This window comes from Berghia stephanieae, chromosome 4 (assembly GCF_034508935.2).
Source record: "Berghia stephanieae isolate SIO BIC M18660-M18661 chromosome 4, UCSD_Bste_1.3, whole genome shotgun sequence".
NCBI classification, from domain to species: domain Eukaryota; kingdom Metazoa; phylum Mollusca; class Gastropoda; order Nudibranchia; family Aeolidiidae; genus Berghia; species Berghia stephanieae.
The window spans coordinates 38,847,275-38,869,774 of NC_088363.1; the positions used below are offsets into that span (position 1 = coordinate 38,847,275).

At 34.6% G+C, this 22,500-nt stretch overlaps 1 protein-coding gene across 4 annotated transcripts in view; it reads right to left on the reverse strand.

Moving 5' to 3' along the window:
• LOC144970530 (glycine receptor subunit alphaZ1-like) overlaps window positions 1-22,500 on the reverse strand; it is a 163,369-nt gene that overhangs the window by 47,233 nt on the left and 93,636 nt on the right. For 3 of the 4 annotated variants that reach the window (XM_078910269.1, XM_078910268.1, XM_078910267.1), the window contains 2 exons: window positions 8,933-8,997; window positions 2,729-2,796 (listed from right to left, as the gene is read on the reverse strand). In XM_078910269.1, coding sequence (XP_078766395.1) covers window positions 2,729-2,796; window positions 8,933-8,997 — 133 coding nt within the window. Of the gene's footprint in view, window positions 1-2,728; window positions 2,797-8,932; window positions 8,998-13,136; window positions 13,630-22,500 lie in introns of those variants that run through there. The other variant, XM_078910270.1, reaches the window with a different exon arrangement.

Genomic DNA, 22,500 nt, shown 5'->3' on the forward strand with positions numbered 1-22,500 from the left:
GATAGTGTTCTAAAGGGTCAGAGAGAGAGAGAGAGAGAGAGAGAGAGAGAGAAAGATGGAGTGACTCTTCTAAAGATAGTGAGTCACACACACAGATATATATATATGACATATATATATATTCGTATATATATAAATAAGAGAGAAGAAGATTAGAGCAGAGAAGAGAGAGGGGGTAAGTGAGTGTGTTGAGATTTTTGGCCGTGGGTGTGGTGGAGGGTTACCCGAAACGTTCATTGTCTGTATCGTTCATAAACGAAGTCTCACCATTTTCACTCTTCCGTTAATATTTTCACGATCACATGCTTCAGGCAACCCCTAACGGCTTATTATGTAGTCATCTAAAACCCATAAAATCTATCACGTCTAAAAATCAATCTCATATTAGATGGAAAGGGGGCACCGTGGCTCAGCGGTAAGGTATTTGCTTCGCACCCAAAAGATATCAAGTTCGACTACCCGCCGCGTTATTATATGGCCCTGAGCAAGTCACCTAGCCCTAGCTCACTTTACGGCGCTGCACTGCGGCTGACGCTTGGGTTATTCCAGTCTTCCCTTGGAATAGACACTAAAGACAAAAATTCACCTTGGGGATGAATAAATGGAATTTTATTTTATTTATTTATTTTTTATATAGGTAGAAGGAAACATTTCTTTAGTATGGCCAAAGAGAAAAGTATATCAGGCGTAATTATACACACACACACACACACACACATACACACACACACAGCATAAAGGAATATAGATATACATCAAGATAATGTGTGATCTCAACAAGAATCACCCCCATGTTGTCTAAAGTGAGCAAATTGCAAATTGGGAGTTAGTAATCTTACCCAAGAAAAAATAACGGAAGTGCCTGAAGTGGGTCTCGAACCTAGGACTAAGTGCCATAACCACTAAGCCACTTCGCCCCCTCATGTATATATAATAATATTCGTCTATGCGTTGATTATATGATATAATAGTATAATATAATATATCAAATCAAGGTAGTGAATGAAAACCTCATCTGCAATCTTCAAAAACATTATAATGATTCCAACTAACGGTGGATCTTCAATGTTATTGCATTCCACGTCTAAGGTTTCACCTCATTACACGGATGTAGCCTTTTTGAGTGACAAAATCAATACTTCGGTATTCAGATAAAAACATTTTGAATCCAATTTTAGTCAGACAATTTAAATTGCCGACAATCAACTTGTAAAAATACAAAAACGATGCCCTTTCGCCACGGCATACTAAGATATCGTCGCCAAGGCATTCCACGAAGGCATATAGATAATTCATCAAACAGGATGTCTGTTGTCAACAGGAATCTCCCATTGTTGTCCGAGTTAGAAAATTAAGGGGTTAATAATCTTGCTCAATGAAAAAAAAAACGAAAGTGTCTGAAGCGGGGCTCGAACCCGGGACCTTCCGGGTCACAGTGTTATACCTTAAGCACTCGGCCACTTCGCCACCAGTTGTAAAAAGATCCGAGACCCCTTAGAATGAATCTTGACAGAAGATGGCATGTCGTCATGGAATATCATTTAGTGTCAGTGCATGACATAATCAGTCGGTAGGTAAACGTTTTGGATTCGAATTTTAATCTTTATTTGAAGAAAATCGAGTGGTTTTTCATGAAGCTATGGTCACATGTATGGGAAAGGTATCCAGTAACTTTTCTCAAATTTCATATTTTTTCAACTTGACGAAATTAAGCTTTGAAATTGCCTGAAAATGTGCAAAAAGGGCTGATTTTATCATTAATGGCAAGAACTCATTTTTGATTTTTTTTTTTTAATTGACCTTCTAACTAAACTTGCCAATATCTCTGTTAAAACCTTTTCACCATCCGACTGATCATGGCATTCACTGTAACATTTATTACCTCTTGCCCCTTTCTAACGTTTTAGTGGCATTACTAGGCTGCTTGATATTCCCCGTGACGGCAACTAGCAACATATTTTAGCAGCGTTTTACGAAGGTTGCGAATGCATCATAACTTTCATGCATCTTTGTGGTCTTGTGGTATGACACTCGCTTTCGGATCCAGGGTCCGGGGTTCAAGACTCGCTCTGTGCATAGTTGAGTCCTTGGAAAAGACCCTTTACTCGCATTCTCTCACCGTCCTCGGGTGTAAAATGAGTACCTGGCCGTTAACAGCGTTGTTACTGTCGGGAAAAAAATTGTATTTTCGCCGAACAGGCGTCATGACTCGTTAGTAATGCTAAGTGTTGCTGTTGGTCAGGGACCTTTTGAAAAGCGCTTTAGCACTTTTACGGGATATTGCTCTATATAAAAGCTCAAAGTTCAATTAATTAAGACATCTGCTGCAATTTGTAGGTCAGTCGATTATTGCATTTAAAATATAAAATAAGAAGTGATATGTTTCTTGTCTTGTAATATTTGCTAATACTATCTATTAATTTTGAATATATCATCAAAGTAAAATATATGTAAGACATATAGAGCCTTGTTTGTCTGTTTTCCAGATAAAATAATTACTTCCGGTGACACAGTGCAATGGATATATCCGCCAACGAAAAAGTGGGCTTTGTTGAGGATCTCGTATTTCTATCTAGAACAATACATCATAAATAATTTATTCCTGAATATATTATATCCATCTGGAACAATACATCATAAACGATTTATTTATGAGGATATTGTATATCCATCTAGAACAATACATCATAAATGGTTTATTTCTTAGTTTAGCAACAACAAGACTTACCATCGTGGATTCACTGATTGAGTCAAAACTGACAATATACAGTTGAACTGTGACCTTTGTTGGGATATCTGTGGAAATGAATTGAAAACAAAATAATATAACAAAATACCATTACTTATAATAATAATAATAATAATGATAATAATAATAATAATATATAATAATAATAATAATAATAATAATAATAATAATAATAATAATAATTAATAATAATAATATAATAATAATAATAATAATAATAATAATAATAATAATAATAATAATAATAATAATAAAATAATAAAAATAAATAATAATAAATATAATAATAATAATAAAATATATATAATAATAAATTAATAAAATAATAATAATAATAATAATAATAATAATAATAATAATATAATAATAATAATAATAATATAATAATAATAATAATAATAATAATAATAATAATAATAATAATAATAATAATATAATAATAATAATAATATAATAATATAATAATAATAATGATAATAATAATAATGATAATAATAATAATAATAATAATAATAATAATAATAATAATAATAATAATAATAATAATAATAATAATAATAATGGTAATAATAATAATAATAATAATAATAATAATAATAATAATAATAATAATAATAATAATAATAATAATAATATAACAAACACTCAAGATTTTATAAACTATCATACACACTAACACGCTTACACACATACACCCGTACACTCGAATCCACATACGGAAACTTCTCCGCATCTACACACTCAAACTCTATACTGAGACATTACTGTACCATCTATTCTAAATTGGATTCAGTAGTCTGATGTAACGCCGCCCGGCAACGGCGGCCATCTTGGTTCTAAATAAAGAAAATCATTACTTTTTATTCTTCATGCTGGCTAGAACTTTTCATATGCCTTGTGATCAGAATGTGTAAAAGTCAAAACATGATCAAATGTATAGGGTTTTTTTTCCCTCTGAATACGCTTTTATGCTCGTCGGAGAAATATTTCTTACGGCGTCCGCCATTGTTCCGATAGTTTAGAGCCAGTGTAACTAAGTTACCGTGCGTCATTAGGAAGGAAGTGACGTTACAAACATTTAAAGCTTCTTGCTATTATCAACACATTCTTGGCAATAAACGTCATTGCAAGATATTTTAAGTAACTAGAAAACCGGTGGCCGTATACATTCACAAACGTCTGTCTGAAAAGGTGTGTATGAGCGTAGCCATAGTTATGGTATAGATAGTATGCGCTTGGCTAAGAAGCTCATAACATTGCCATCCGGAAGTATAACGGACCAACATACAAAACTGTGTGTATCCATGAACGTTTATAGTCGGGTTGATACAGTTCAGTGAGCATTACTCATAAACGCGGATGGCAAAAAACAATAACAAAGACATGAGTGACGTCATCTTCGAACTATCTATAGCCTGAAACTGAAATCCAAAAGGATTGGCAGTTTGACGTCATTATTTGTTGGGTTTTTTTTTTTTTTTTTGCACCGCTTAGTGAGTTTTCGTTAGTAGAGCTCATGGAAACAAGTTATTTCATTGGTTGAACTATTGAATACAACTCACGATCGTTTTCTTTTGTGGCCAAACAAAGACTGGCATTTTGACGTCATTTTTTGGTCAGTGCGTAGCCATCGTTCTGTTATAGCCTGATACTGAAATCCAAAAGGACTGGCAGTTTGACGTCATTAGTGAGTTGTCGTTTGTAGAGCTTATGGAAACAATTTATTTCATTGGTTGAACTATTGAATACAACTCACGATTTGTTTTCTTTTGTGGCCAAAGACTGGCATTTTGACGTCATTTTTTGGTCAGTGTCAGGCTTTAAGTTAACGATGGCTACTCTGATACTGACCAATAAATGACGCCAAAAGACAAGACTTTGGCCACAAAAGAATACAAATCTTGAGTTGTATTCAACAGTTTAACCAATAGATAGTATGCGCTTGGCGAAGAAGCTCATAACATTGCCATCCGGAAGTATAACGGACCAACACACAAAATATTGTGTAATCATGAACTTTTATAGTCAGGTTAATACAGTTCAGTGAGCATTACTCATAAACGCGGATGGCAAAAAAACAATGACAAAGTCTTGAGTGACGTCATCTTCGAACTATCTATAGAATCATTTGTTTCCTTGTCTACTGCTAAAGACAACTCGCTAGGCGGATCACGAAACCTAAAAATTACGTCAAAATATGGGTCTTAGCGTTAAGATTTGTTTTCTTTTGTGGCCAAAGACTGGTATTTTGACGTCATTTTTTGGTCAGTGTCAGCTTGGCCTTCGTAAAGTTATGGCCTGATACTGACCAAAAAATAGTAGAGCTTATGGAAACAATTTATTTCATTGGTTGAACTATTTAATACTACTCACGATTTGTTTTCTTTTTGTGGTCAAAGACTGGCATTTTGACGTCATTTTTTGGTCAGTGCCAAGCCATAACTTTACGAAGGCCACGGTATGAGACAGTGGCAAATAAAGCAGAAAGAAAATACAAGAAAAGATCATCCCAAAATACCAGCCAGTCTCGAAGCCACACGATAAATTGTAAATAACAATGTGAAATTGAATGTAAGCTTCAATTTAATTAACGAAAACGGGCAAAGTGGACGTTTCGGGTTTTCCCCTTGACCATCAAAACATGAAGAATGAAACACCACAGACGAATGATGTATTATTATTTCATTATATATATATTAAAGGAAAAACACAGCAACGAGTCGTCTCGGCAAAAAATGTGAGTGAAATTTACATTATATATATATATATAATATATATATATATATATATAAGAGAGAGGAGAGAGAGAGAGAGGAGAGAGAGAGAGAGAGAGAGAGAGAGAGAGTGGATAGCCTAAATATTTTTAATGGTCTTATATATGGCGCAATATCCACTAAACGTGTTCAACGCGCTTTACAGATCGTCCCTAGCCAACAGCAACACATAATATGTAGATCGAGACATAACGCCTGTTAGGCAATATTACAATTTTATTTGGACAGACACAGCGCTGTTAACGGCCAGGTACTTATCTTATCATATCTTACTAAAGGCTAAATAGGAATTATCCTTTAAATGCCTTATACAATAGTTTATAATTACAGTATCTCTTATAGCTTGCATTGTATCATTCACAGACAGTTTTACACAACTTTGAATGTCAGGAACTTATTTAATTTACACCTGAACAATGTGAGTAAACAGTCTTCCAAGGACTCAACTATACGCCGAGCGGGGCTCGAACCCAGGACCTTTAGATCCGAAAGCGAGTGACATAAAATTTAACACTTGGACCATCATCTCTGAATAAACACGTATTTATAATTTTGGCCAGAAAAGTCGTTCTTCATATAGATATCGATCGATTGAAATATTCCTCATTCTAGCAGAATTTCTGAAACCTGTCGTCTATCTGGAATTTAGTAATGTATTTATGTCTTTATTGGTTTTTGTTGTTGGCTGAAGAGGGTTTTGAGCCCGAAACGTTCTGTGTTTGGTATTATATTCATTTTTGTTTAAGACATTCTTATCACTGCATGCCATAGTAGGATTTATGTTTACATCTACATACCATTCCATATATAACCCGGGGGGTCGGTAATAGAAAATATGGCCCAGGTGCTCAAACAACCAAAATTATACCAGATACCTGGTGCGCGCGCACACACACACAAATCTAACTTGCTGCAGATTTAATGCTATGCAATGAAGCTGTGTGGAAAAGTTGTTTTCGTAACGGTACGTTCCCCACAAAAATTCCCCTAAGTAATAGGGTTCAACAGTCGTGACGTCACTTCCCTCGTAATGAGGCATTGCAAATGGTTCTAAACTATTGTAACAATGGTGGATGCCACTATTTCCATCACCGCCCTTATTAAATACTTCTCCGACTAGCGCATAAAAGTGTATCCAGAGGAGAGAACATAATATATCTGTTCATGATAATTTGACTTTTATACATTCTAAAGTATAAAAAGTACAATTTTCCTTTATTTAAAAAAAAAGCTGCTAGTTGCTAGGCGGACGTGACATCAGACTATTGAATCCTAGTTAAAAGAACTAGGATCATTGTTTTCATCAGAACAATAAACCGGCAATATAGCATCAGATTTATAGAGTAGTTATAGCTTTTAAAAGTGTCAAAGTCAATACTTTTTCTGCATCTTTTTAACCATTTAAAAGCTGTTTTTATTATTCTATTTGCGCTAGGAAAGAAATTCAGCTTATATATATATATATATATATATATATTATATATATATATAATATATATATATATATATAGCTCATTATCCACTAAACGTGCTCAAAGCGCTTTACAAAGGCTTCCTGCCTAAATGCAATACGTCATATGTAGGACATATGTCGCCTGTCATGCGATTTTACATTTTTCTTCCCAAAGGAGACGACGTTGTTAACGGCCAGGTACTCATTTTACACCTAAGTACGGTAAGAAAATGTGAGCAAATAGTCTTTTCCAAGGACTCAACTATACACAGAGAGAGACTCGAATCCAGGACCTTCCGATCCTAAAGCGAGTGTCGTACCACAAGACCACATAATACCCGCTGACATAGACCGTCGGTTTTTTGTGCGGCTATTTGGTCTTGTGGTATGACACTCGCTTTCGGATCGGAAGGTCCTGGATTCGAGCCTCGCGCTCTGCGCATAGTTGAGTCCTTGGAAAAGGCTCTTTACTCACATTCTCTCACCGTACTCAGGTGTAAAATGAGTATCTGGCCGTTAACAGCGTTGTCTTTGTCCTAAAAATTATAATATCGCCTAACAGTCGGCATGTCCCGTCCTACATGTTAAATGTTGCTGTTGACCAGGGACCCCTTGTAAAGCGCTTTGAGCACATTTAGTGGATATTGCCCTATATAAAGCTCAATTTTTTATATAATTTTTTAAATTCATTGTTCAACACACAAAACTATGAAAAGGAAGTTTGCCTTTAGAGTTACAGTAAACTAGTGTTGAGGTAATCATTTTGGCCAGTGTTAGGAAGACGACAATTTGGCACAGCATCAAATACACTCATTATAAGAACAATAAAGAGTGATGTATTTCCGACAATACAACTAGCTAGGTTACATAATTTGGGTTTCATAAATCACAACATAAATACAATGCCAGGACCAAAATAATCCTTTCAGTGTCATTCACCTGGTTATTGATCACAATCAAAACAGCTTGACCAATGACTGTATTACAGAGTAATTCACGATGATAATGATATAATGATAAGCAATTATAATGCCCATCTACGCCCCCCACCCCAACCAGTATCAGTCTCCATACAAGACAAATAATGAAAAGGCTTGTGACCGAAACCGTACATCACTGTTTCAAATTTGTTACTTTGAGATTTTCAGAATAAAAAACAGAGCATACTCTAAATATCCTCGCCCTGCTGTGTTCAATAATTTGTGTTTTGTGATAAGGGAGCATTCACAGCGGAAACGCGTATCTTTTGTGAATAACTGAATATGGCTGCGCATGCCGTGAATGTGTGCGTCACCTCGAGTTTGTCAGTCTGTTTCTATTATCCAGTTAGTAATTTGCCTCCATAAATTCTGTCTAATGCAAGTGTTCTTAGCTTTAGAATGTCATCATGTGTGTTAAGGTGCTGAGGCAGTTGGATGTTTCCTTGTATTGTTGAAAGAGTTCTTCGGTTGTTGTTTCTATGTATTTGATATTTTTGTGAATGATACTTAAATTAAATTGCCCCAACTCTGTGGTGTAATGTTAGCACGTCTGAGCGGTAATCAGAAGGTCTAAGGTTTGATCCTCAGTCACGGCAGGCTGATTATTGGGATGGTATTTTCTTTCTTGTATTTTTCTCTCTACTTTGTCTGGTACTGTGTTTCACACACATTTGCAGATCTCTATCTCCCACCATAACTATATCATATCTTAATTTAAACTTCAAATTCTCTATCACTAATTTTATATTACACACGTCTTACCTGACGTGCACTTATTTGTAGGTCTGATAACCAATTTCTTATGGGCTCATTGTTGTAATGGATTTATTTTTAATGACGCAAAATATTGTCCTTTTCAACAACGTTTAACTAGGCCCATAAATGGGTCGGATGTCAGACCGCATATATATTATATAATGTATATTTATCAAGTATATATATGCTTAAAATATTTAATATTTTGTAAAATCCTTACCCTTTTCAAAGTCTGGGGGCACCTCGGAATCATGGCTGCTTAAAATCTTCTCAATAGCTTTTTTCCTGTAAAACAAAAACAAGAATAAAACACATCAGTTGCTTGCTACGTTTTGGAATTCAAAGGAAAAAAAGTACAACAAAATAAACTATTGTTAAAATGAACCAAAACCAACCAAAGAGGCCGCATGTCTCAATAAAAAGCAAAACAGGAATTAGCTAAATGTGACCCACACGTTTCAACCCGGTGTTGTGTCGGGAACCTCATTGGAAGACTTTGAACTTCCTTGCATATAAAAAAATAAGAAATACCAGCTTTGAGCTTCCTTGCATACAAACTATAAGAAATACCAGATTTGAACTTCCTTGTATAAAAATAGAATAAACCGGATTTGACTTCCGTTTGGCATACAAAAAATAATAGAAATACCAAACATAAAACCCTTGCATTCATCAATAATAAGAAATACCAGATTTGAATTCCTTGCATACGAAAGTGTGATAGAAATCAAAGATTTGAACTTCCTTGTATACACAATATAAGAAATACCAGATTTGAACTTCCTTGCATACACAATATAAGAAATACCAGATTTGAGCTTCCTAGCATACAAAATATAAGAAATACGAGTTTTGAGCTTCCTTGCATACAAAATATAAGAAATACCAGCTTTGAGCTTCCTTGCATACAAAATATAAGAAATACCAGTTCTGAGCTTCCTTGCATACAAAATATAAAATATACCATCTTTGAGCTTTCTTGCATACAAACTATAAGAAATACCAGCTTTGAGGTTCCTTGTATACAAAATATAAGAAATACCACTTTGAACTTCATAACATACAAAATATTAGAAATACCAGCTTTGATATTCCTAGCACACAAAATACAAGAAATACCCGCTTTGATCTTCCTAGCATACAAAATACAAGAAATACCAGCTTTGATCTTCCTAGCATACAAAATACAAGAAATACCAGCTTTGAGCTTTTTTGCAATGCAAAAATAAAGCCGTGTTTATTCGCCACCATATCGAACAGAAATGAACACCAAATTTTGAAATTCGTGGCTTTAAATTCATATTCCAGCACCTGCTTTATCCTGACATAAAACCTCAATTGTCTTCTGTGACGATACTGATCTGCTAGAAGCTTTGGACTGTAAAACGTAATTTAAAAAATGAATATAACAGCTTCAACAAAGAAAAAATACCAAACACGGAACGTTTCGGGCTCAAAACCCTTCTTCAGCCAACAACAAAAAACAATAAACATATAAATACATTTTTTAATAATGTCAATTCAGTGCATGTCTTACCACGATCTATATATATATATATATATATATATATATATATATATATATATATATATATATATATGAACGAATGTAGAAATGGTATTTTGACGATCATATTATATACATTTTATCTGTAAACATATCGACGAAAGGCTGATCGAATTTAAATCGATTTCCAACAGCTTACAGTGCAAGCACTCTCGTCGTATATATAAATAAACCCATGAGCATGTTATATAAGCAAGAAGTGCATTTTAAAATTCACCCAAAGTTGTCAATGCTTTGTTTCGTAAATATCATTTTTGAGTATTCATTTTCCACTGTATTCCAAATTTTGTTGGGTTATATATTTTTTTTGCCCTCTTATAATGGGAGCGATCTATATTCATGTTTTTATCCAACTTAGTCATCGATAATCATGATTTGTTCCTGTACAAAAATGAATTTATAAATGATCTGTTAATGACCGTATTATACATGTTTGTCCGTAACCATATCGAAGATCCGATTACTTTAAAACCAATAACCATCAGCGTTGATTACAGTTACAAGCTGTCTAGTCATAAATAAGTTTAAAAATTAAGCTTTTATATGGCGTAATATCCACTAGCAGGCGTCATGTCTCGCCCATCATGTTCAGTATTGCTGTTGGTCGGAGACTCCTTGATCACTTTTGGTGGATATTGCGTTATATAAAAGTTCAACTTTTAAAAAAAATTGATCCATTGCATTAGAATTTCTCATATAACGATTTTCTTCAAAAATAACATTTGAAAATCAGTTGAGCAAAATAATCAGATACGTTCAGACATTTAAATCTTTCACATATCCTTGTATCAAAACATTATGTGTTTGTTTTTATAGACAAGTCACAGGCGTTACAAGTTTTAGGCGAAGTATTTGATGTCGTTCAAGTGCATTTCTTGCCATGTACCAATATCTATCTATCTATAATTATAAAAGAATGCATTTATAAATGATCTTTTAATGGCCATATTATACATGTGTATCTGTTAACATATCGAAGATCCGATTACTTTAAAACCGATTACCAACAGCGTTAATTACAGTTACAAGCTGTCTAGTCTTAAATCAGGATTTTTTTTTTAAATTGAGCCTTTATATAGCCCAATATCCACTAAACGTGCTCAAAGCGCTTTACAAGGGATCCCTGGCCAACAGGAACATTTAACATGACATTTAGGACGGGACATGACGCCTGTTAGGCGATATTACAATTTTTTTTTCGCACAGAAACACGTTGTTTTAAAAAAAAAATTTAATTGAGCTTTTATATAGAGAAATATACGCTAAATGTGCTCAAAGCGCTTTACAAGGGGTCCCTGGTCAACAGCAACATTTAACATTTAGGACGGGACATGAAGCCTGTTAGACGATATTACAAATTTGTTTCGCACAGAGACAAGTTGTTAACAGCCATGTACTCATTTTACACCTGAGTACGGTGAGAGAATGTGAGTAAAGAGCCTTCTCCAAGGACTCATCTATGCGCCGGGTGAGACTCCTCGAACCCAGGACCTTCAGATCCAAAAAGGAGTGTCATACCGCTAGACCACGTGGCCTCACAATATAAACTTTTAGGCATGTTTTAAGCGAGAAATGCAAAAATCTAGAGGTGCCTAAATGATTCAATAAAATGTATAGATAGAATGAAGATGACGTCACTCAGGCCATTGCTATTGCTTTTTGCCATCCGCGTTTATGAGTAATGCTCACTAAACTGTATTAACCAGACTATAAACGTTCATGGTTACACACAGTTTTGTGTATTGGTCAGTTCTACTTCCGGATGACAATGTTGTGAGCTTCTTAGCCAAGCGTATACTATCTATAGTAAAATAAAGACCGGAGCGTCGTTTATCAACTTTGTTTTGTATGTTTTATAAGAATCATTTTTACTCCCTTTATTTCACTATACATTTTCAGCAACTAATGCAATGCGCGGCCAAGACAGTCTTGTGTTAATGCCACTCACCTTTGGAACGGAGGTCCTGGATTCGATTCCTGAGCGCCGGCGCATAGTTGAGTCCTTAGAAAAGGCTTTTTACTGACATTTTCTCAACGTACTCAGGTACAAAATGCGTTATGAGCGTTGTTTCTGTCCGAGAAAAGAGTATAAATTCGCCTAACAGGCGTCATGTCTCGTCCTTCATGCTAAGTGTTTCATAGGGACAGCTCAATATTTTTTCAATGCATGTCTCTAAGCGCCATTATATGTAGAGGTGGTGAACAATGTGGAGAAAATCAAATTTTTAGCCAAAATATGAATATTGGTTTTAATTCCTGTTCCTAATCGTGGAGAGAAAAAAACAAAATCAAAACATTTTCCCATAAAAAATTGCTCGTTTTTTTATCATTTTAATTCTAATTCCTTTTTGGGGTACTATTTATACCGACATTTTAATAAAATATTACTAAATTGATATTTTTTTTCTTGTCTTTCATTCTTCTGTATTTATTTATCACTGCATTTTAAATTTGTATTATTTTTTAAAAAAATAAAACCATGAACTTGACCTCTATTCTGACGTACTGTTAAAACACATTTTTTAAAAATTTTGGCCAGAAAATTCTTCTTTCGTATCGAGCGATTAAATGTTCCTCATCTTGTCAAAAACGCTCAAGCCTGGAGCTTCCGATACATTCTGTATTTTCAAGGGGGGGGGGGGTGTTATGTTTTTTGTTTGTTTGTTTTTGTTTTTTTCGGGATTGCTTTTTTGGAGGGGGTTTGTTTTTTGGCTTTTTTTTTAATGATGGTCATTTTAATCGATCGATATTAGAAGTACAAATGTTTAATACATCTGGGTTTGTTTTGTTTGTTTGTTTCTGTTGGTTTTATTTTGTATATTTTGGGGGGGGGGGAGGGGTTCAGAAATCGACTCACCTTCTTGTCATGAAATTATTCTCACAATTGGCAAAAGTAATAAATACCATCAGGCACAGCCAGAATATATTCCTTATCGCAATGTTAGTTGACATCATTGAACCATATAATAACATTATAAGCACATGTACTTTACATTAGCGCTTCACACATTATGTTAATTATTCGTTCTTCTTAATGCTTTGCGATCCCGAGTTCATAAAAAGTACCTGGTACACTTTTGAATAGCAGGTTACAACACATGTACCATTAAACACGTAATGTTGGAGAACATAAATTTAAATAATTTACAAGCTATCTATCATCACACACAACTGCGAAAAATGTCAAGACTGTTATAAAACGCTTGGCTCCAGGTGAATCGATATTAACAAAATTCCAGTCTTGTCAATGAGAAGAAAGACGTCGAGCGATACGTGATGAGGAATACGGTATTATCATGTTTCTCATTTAAAATATCAATGTGCTATAAAATAAGAGGCACCAGACCGTTTTATTTCTAAACGTGCAACAATAACAAATATTATATCAAATCCAAAGGCGATTAAAAGTTAATGTGTGAGCATATCATAAGTAGTCAAACCGACAAACTATATAATATTATATATAGATAACTATATATATATATATATATATATATATATATATATATATATATATATAATATGTATGTATTATGTATGTATGTATTTATAAACAGGTAAAACGATATCTACTTGATACCTGCATCTAAAAATACCAATACATAATGTAAAGGACGTTGAACTAAATGGAGACAAAACAAAGTGAGCAACTCTAAGAATTATTAAGACTAAAGTTCTTTGCTTTGCACTGAGCTGGTAAACAAACAATCGAACAGCGATTTTTCGCAACGTCCAACAAATACGATCGCTTCAAAGCAACATTCCAATATCTCATTACGTTTTAATAGACGTGTTGTTATATGCAGGTCTGACATCAGAACCCATTTGTGGACATAGTTTGACATTGTTGTAATGGACAATATCTTGCGTCATTTTTAAAAAAGATTTCTATTATGAGGCCATAAGGAGTTGGGTTATCAGACCTGCCAATAAGTGCACGTCTTTTTTAAACAAATCATAGAATGTCTCATTTAATTCTGACATTCTCTTTCAAAAAAAAAATCAATTAATTTTGTTCGAGGTTATTCCGATAAAGAAAAGTGTGAACATATCCATATGGTCAATAGATAACTTTCTGTTCTAAAGATTTCAATGAGCAGCTGTCACGAAACTCCTGGTCAATATGAAAGATAAATGAAACAGGTTTGAAAGATTGAAAAAAAATACCTGACACGAAACGTTTCGGGGTCAAATCACTTCTTCAGCTAAAATCCAAACTAGTAAAAACGGTATTACTTTACGTAGAATCCATAATCTGGATGGTTTAAATTGTTTTTATCATTGATTGAAAACTTTTGGTCAGAAACTTCGACCTCCAAATATCGATTGATTAAAAAGTGCTAATCTTGTCAAAAGTTCTGAAACCTTTGACTTCCTTAAAGACGTCTTTGAAGACTCCGTGAAGTCCCAGGTTTGATAGTTTTTGACAAGATTAGAGTCATTTTAATCGATCGATATTTCAGCGACGAGTATTTTTTGTTTTAAAAATCATTCAAAGCCTGTTGTTCCATTATTGAAGCTGTTAGAATTCACTTTATGTTCATAATGATTTTTAATACTCCAGTTTCCAGTAGTAGTTTCCTATCCAGATCAACGTGTGTGAAACAGCATGGAAAATGTGTTTCCTAATTTAACTACAAAACAACGAATCAGCGTTGCTTTTGACAATATGATAGACATAGAGAGAAAGAGAAAGAGAGAGAGAGAGGACAAGAACCATAGAAGTTGCGTGCCAGGAACAATTGAAGAAACTTACATAACAATAACAATAATAATAGTTTTATGAAGACTCGAAATGAACAGATAGTCAGGACAAACCTGCTATGCTCTTTAAAGAAAAGACCTTTTGAAAATTGTTGGCCAGAAATAGTGTCATTCAATAAATATCGACCTCAAAAACTCTCAAACCTGGGACTTCTGTGAAGAGATACGAAGGAATTCACAGTTTTGAGAGGAGTTCTTTTTTATTGTTGACAATCTGAAGACCATCTTAATCGATGGATAATATTTTAAGAAGAACGGGTTTATGGCCAAAATATTTTGAAATGCGTTTTTTCAGAGTTGGGAAGTAGAGGGTCTAATGGGTATTCACTAAGAATTTCTCATTAAGACGAGATGGGTCCCTTCGGAACGTTTGGATGTTGGTTTTGAATTTGTTATTGATAACTTCCGTTTGCATAATTAATGGGCCCGGGATAATGCCACTACAACAAACGACGGGGAATTTATGTGTCTTCATTAACAAACCTGCCGTAGATACTATGAAAATAAGTCAAACACTTTTTTTAAAAATTGATTTTGACCAGGAAATTCGTCCTTCAATAAATTTTAATTATATCGATTGATTCAAATGACCCTCGATTTGTCAAACATTTTCAATCCTAGGACATTTTTTTAAAGACGTCATTGAAGTCAAATTTGTGAGAGAATTTGGAAAGACGAAGAGGGTCATTTTAATCGATCGATATTTGAAGGATGAATTTACTAGTAATAAATTTAAAACGTGTTTTGTTTGTTTGTTTTTTGTTACAGTACGACAGAAGCTTGTTTGATAGTTTTCTGGACCACGGAGGCAAGAAATTGAGGCATTGTTCATTTTTTATGTGTTCTTATAGTATTACGCGCACCTTCGAATCGACTAGTAGGTCATTGGTTCAAGTTCTTATGTGAGCGGCGAAAAGTTGAGTCCTTGAAAAATAGCTTTGTTTAAATGCTTTCAGAGTTCTCAGATGAATATTGAGTAACTGGCCTCAAACGAGAGAAAATATTTTAGTTGTGAATTGTAGTCGTCACATCTCGTCCTATAATACATATATTAAGCGTTGCTGTTGACTTGGGATTGCTTGTAAAGCTCTTTGGGCACATAATGTAAAAGATATTGAGTTATATAGTTTTAAAAAGCTCCAAACTCAAATATTAAGACAACTAGTCCAAAATCATAAATCTAAAATATATCTTTGATTATAAATTAATTTAGGAACTATGCGCCCGAGTGATAACAGAGTGCAATCATGGACTTGTTGAATTGGTTTGAGAACGTTGCCGTTACGAAAATTTAGTCCATAACAAATTGGGTTATCAGACCTTCAAATACGTAGACGTTGCATGAGCCCCATTCCTCACACCATATTATGACGGAGTGTACCCGACGTGCACTTATTTGCAGGTCCGATAACCCAATTCCTTATGGGCTCATTGCTGTAATGGAAATCTCAAAAAAAAAAAAAAATGACGGAAAATATTGTCTATTACAACAATGTTAAACTAGGCTCATAATCGGATTCGGATGTTAGACCTGCATATATATCGAGACGTCGGGTGTAACAGATGTCGGAAGTGGTTTGAAATTAAAATTGATCTAGAATATGAATTTAGATTGAAAGTGATATTGCGCTATATTAAAGTTTAAGGGATTTTTTTTCAATATGATTTTTTTAAAGTTAAAGATGAGAAAGGGTATTTTATTGAATTTGAATTGGAAATGAATTATGCAAAGGAGTTGAACTTGTTTTGTTGATGGTTTTGATATTGACTAAGATAATTTGTTGATACAAATCTACGCTTGAATTATTATCATTGTAAATATTAATGGTGGAGATGATAGGGATGTCGGCAATCATAGTGATGCTGATTGGTGGATGTGATGATGATGATGATGGTGGTGGTGGTGATGATCATGATGATGATGATGATGATGATGATGATGATGATGATCATCATCATCATCATCATCATCATCATGGCGATTATAGTGATATCAATATTGTGGTAATAATAATTGCATCAACAGATTCCTATACCTTTGTATTTTGGAATTCCGGACGTGTTCCCAATCGCTGCACGAGCGTTGGGAACAAAGTTCAAATTCCAAATAGCAAGAGTGTAAGAAGTTTTTCTACCCCTCAATAAATTCTTATTTCGTTATCTCTGAGAAAAAAGACATTTTCAAAAATATCTAAATGATACTTAAATTTGAACTAGAACTTTTATATAGCGCAATATCCCTGTTCAAAGCACTTTACAATGGATTCCTAGTCAAAAGCAACACTTAACGTGTAGAACGAGACATGAAGCCTGTTCGGAGATATTACATTTTTTTGTTTGACAGAGACAAGTCCGTTAAAAGTCAAGTAGTCATTCTACACCTCAGTCCGGTGAGAGAATGTGAGTAAAGAGCCTTTTCCGAGGATTCAACTATGTCTCGCTCAGAACAAGACTCTAAACCTGGACTTTTCAATACGAAGGCAAAGGTCATACAACTAAACCACACAACAGCACATACTTTTTTAAAATCTAATTTTAATATATTTAAGGTTGAAATTTGATCTGACGTCACAAATTGTTATTGTACTCTTGATATCATTAAGCGTTACTATAATTTATGGGCAGGTGTCGAAGTGTACATATTTGCTAATTGCGGCTATGTGGTCTAGGGGTATGACGCTCGCTTTCGAATCGGAAGGTCATGGGTTCGAGCCTCGCTCGGCGCATAGTTGAGCCCTTGGAAAAGGCTCTTTACTCACATTCTCTCACCGTACTCAGTTGTTTAGTGAGTACCTGGCTGTTAACAGCGTTGTCTCTGTCCGGAAAAAATGTAATATCGCCTAACAGCGTCATATCTCATTCTACCTGTTACGTGTTGCTGTTGGTCAGGGACCCTTTGTAAAGCGCTTTGATCACATATAATGGATATTGCGCTATTAAAAAAAAAAGCTCTTTTTTAATTTGTGGAATTTCAAAGAGGAGTAATAATGATAATAATCAAACGTTTGCTTTTCAAAATGCTGCCACATGATACAGATGCAATCGTAATCAGATAAAACGGTTGATGATGCAATGGAATATTGGAATATTTATATTAAATATTAACACACAGCTTTGAACACTTGTCATACTTGTGATAATGTAGAAGACAAAAAAATTGAGATAAGATTGAAATTTTAAAAAGAAATTAACTCTTTCCTTTCCCATCATTTTCAGTATTTTCCCAAAATAGCAGGCTTATCTAGCAGAAAAAATGTATATTTTAAACTCAAACAAGCTCTCTATCTACAAAACAACTTTATGTTCTTATTTATTAAACAAAGATCATTCGTCAAATTTCTTTGATATGCAAAAAATAAATCGTTATAAGAAAAAATGTATATTGTGTCGTAACAAATGCGATGATTTTGCCTTAGATGTTAAGGAGAGGGTTTAAGGAGCAGACACCGGTGTAAGATAAAGATCTGAAATAAGTGTGTATGAAAGGTGCCAGGCAAAGCAAGAAAGAAATAAAAAAGGAAAAAAAATCTCAAAAAATTAATCGTGGTCGAGGTCGACTGATTTTTTAGAATGATTTTTTTCTTCTATTTTTCTTTCTTGCTTTGTCTGGTACCTTTAATACACACGTGTTCAGATCTTTGAAATTCCTTGCCAGTGATTGCATAGAGAAACTAAAAGGTTTATGATGAGGATGATGATGATGATGATGATGATGATGATGATGATGATGATGACGACGACGACGACGACGACGAAAAGTTGTAAATATTCGATTCATCGTCAGAAACTAGGTACTCATTCAGCGCGGCAAGAGGAAGTTTCTAAAAAAGAAAAGACAATTTTGAGCGACGTGTTCTCAATTGCAGGTCGGATAATTCAAATCTTTTGAGCCCATTTTTGTAATGAAATACCTACGCCAAACATACTCCATGATAATTGGTTGATATTTCTTCCGTGTTTGTAAATAAAATGCATAAGAAGTGATTAACCAATGGAATTTTTAGCACATCATTACACCGGATTTGAGTGGTCCCGATGACTCAGTTGATAGAGCTCTCGCTTCACACTCAAGGGACCGAGATTGATCCTTAGTGCAATCGATTTTTTTTTCTGACCGACCCTCGTGTTATAGGGTAGGTGGGTCTGTTACATCTGGCGGAATGTACTTTGCGATAGACTATCGTTCTATCTGAAGGATAGCAAGCAATTGGTATTGTCCGTTTCACGCTATAGAAACCGGGATAAACTCCGGCTCCATGAGATCACTGGATCTGAAGTACTTTATTTTTTACTAAATCGGATTTGTGACACACTCTTAAGTTTCTCTGGACAATTCATTTTGTAAATATTAAAATGACTGAAGTGGACGTCATTCTGCCATATGTTATTGTTTTTCGAACGCCATTTGGGTGATTATCTCGATCAGATTATAAACGTTTAGGGCTAAAGTTCTGTGTGTTGGTAAATTTGATAAGGCGGACATAGCAGCGAACTATTTAGCTTAAAATGCACACAACGATAGTGCTAATTGTCTAGTTTGTTTAATATGGCAATCACTGTCATTGGTTACTGAATAAAGACTGTTCGGACTGTCCGAATCATGGTTTGGGGTGTGGTTTTGTTTCATCCACTACAGGTTTATTGCCGAGCTACAGGGAAAAACAAAAGAACCATGGCATTTGGGGATCAAACTGGACAGAGGACAAAACCCTTCAAATTCGTTCGCCTCATTTATTTATTTGGGCACAATTCCAGATTAGCACTCTCCTTACCATCCATAGGAAAATCGTCACATTCGTTACGGTGCAACCAACAGTTTTCTCATTCTGATATCCTTTGTGCATCACAAATAATATAGAAAATATTTTGTTCAAGTGATAAAAATTAGACACTGGATAATATTATGTATAGAATATACTTGTTCCTTTTCTGTTTGAGTAGAAAAAAAAATCTATTTTTTTTTTGTTTTGGGTAGGTGTGAAGTGTCAGGGAAAATTCTGAAAATGGCTGGTAAGGAGAGAGTTAACGCGATGGGTCTGGAGATTTCATATTATGAAGTCATTAACCAGTTAACTAGAAATGAAGTGAGTAGGAAAGTGTCAGAAGACAACAGAAAATGAACACGTCGCGACGGCGATGGGTACCCGAACGCGCGACCTTAGTGGTATTACGACAACTCCGCCTGGCCGGGGATATTGTAACTCTACCTGTATGAGCTATCCACGAGCCCAAAATTAAGTCGCTTATTCTCCCCAACTTCTGATGGTCACGGGTTCAACACGCAAAGAAAAACACCTACTTTTAAAAAATTAGACAGAAAATGCATCGATCGATTTAAATGACCTTAATCTTTGGCAAAAATTCTGAAACCTGGGAATACTTCGCGAAGTCCCAGATTTCAGATTTTTTGTCAAGGTGAGGGTGATTAGCATCGATAAAAACTTTAAAGACGATTCTTCTGACCAAATTTCGTCACATGGCGGCGATGACGTTACGTTATGATAATATTATTTCATATGGTGGTATTGTAAAGTATAGCATAACGCTGAAAAGATCTTATGGACATAATCTATATTATTACATCTAATGGATCATACAGAAAGCAGCCATTTTGGCTCTTAACCAATTTTAAGGCAAAGATGGCGAAAGAGCTCATGAGCAAAATTTCAGGCGGGATGGGTTAAGAAGAGGACGGGAAGGGGTGGGAGGCGGTAGAATGTTATTATGTTTATCATGAGGGGAAAAAAATTTTTCCAGGCATCCGAGATTGTCATGCCCCCCCCCCCCCCCTCCCCAAACTGCTCTTCGAATTCGACCCTCCCCTCCAGCTTATCTGCCATTCCCTCCTCCTCCTCCTCCTCCTCCTCCTCCTCCTCCTCCTCCTCCTCATTCCTATTTCCTGCTCTACTTTTGCTTTTTTTCCCCCCTTGGTATCAGATCAAATAATAGTTTTATTTCACAAGTTGGATTTTGTGGCGTCTTGTCGGTTTTCTTATCGAGTTAGCTCTTGAACGCTCATCAGACCGTTACATCACATTGAATGAGCATCACTGATTCCAAAAGTGTATTTCTATTCATTTATATATAATTTGTTTATTAATTAAACGTATATATATATATATATATATATATATATATATATATATATATATATATATATATATATATATATATATATATATATATATATATATAAACACCCATGCGAGAATTGATGTATTTGCGGGTGATAAAAGTAATGTTAATTCTCATCCATGTTTTTGAAGTTACTGTCAAAATGAACTCAACCGTGAAATTCACATTATATTTGTTTACTATATGATTAATTTCGTTGCCATTATTAGATGCAATGTTCTGGAATATTCGCCTGCAATTGGCTGATTGCCTTAGATTCATTTTAAGAGCATATTTTTACGGCCGCCTTTTCAAGTTTATTTTATTCATCTTTCAAAAATGGTTTGTTTAAGCAGCAGCTCGATAAACATAGTTTTTGGATTGCTGTCAAGATTTCATTCCGGTTGAAATGTCTGGATTCATCGTGGTCATGGGCAATGAAAGCAGGGTTGCCAGATTATTTTTCAACAAAATGCCAGGGGAAGACTCAAAAAATGCCAAAACACTCCAAAAAATGCCAAAGTCTGTTGACTCCCACCCCACTAAGAAAACTACTCACTTTTGATAGACAATTTACTATCATATCCTGGTGGCTTGCGTGTTTTCTTTTCTTTTCTTTTTTTTTTTTTTTTAATTTTACTAAATTTCCTGTTTGGGTATTTTTTTACCTACTGACTACTAAGTGAAGTGCTAAACCACTACACCACGGTTGGATTTTAAGAATGAAAAAGAAATACATTAACATGAAAGGTAAATACGTAAACAGTTAAATAATTATTGACAATTAAGAAAACTTACTGTTTCGTGTTTCTTATGATGTTTTTTGTTGAATCTGGTTCAAGTGCAGAGTCCAAAGAAGTTATAGAGAAAAAAATTAGAAACAATATCCATCACAGTTTTAATAGCAAAGTTTTGCGATGTGAAGAGATTTGTTTTTACGCGTTTAGAAATAATTAAGAAAAGGTGTCATTTGAAGTATAATATACAAGAAAGAAAATGCCAAATGAAAATGCCAAATGCCAAATGATTTTTTCTAATGCCAAACGGTTTTCAAAAATGCCAGATTTTTGGAATCTGGCATTTAAAATGCCAAACTGGCAACCCTGAATGAAAGTGCTAAACCGTGTTAAAATGAGGTGTAAACCAGTGCAGATATTGCCATCTTCAAGTGTGCAATGGTGTGAATTGATGCGGTAGATGATTTGGTTAATAAGAAGATGTATTGATCTTGAGAATCAAAGATTAATATCTAGATACAATCGAAGATCGACTTTAAGGTGAATGGTTGAAAGCTATAAATCACTCTACGAGTGGGAAGTATAAACTTATGGCCGATCACTACC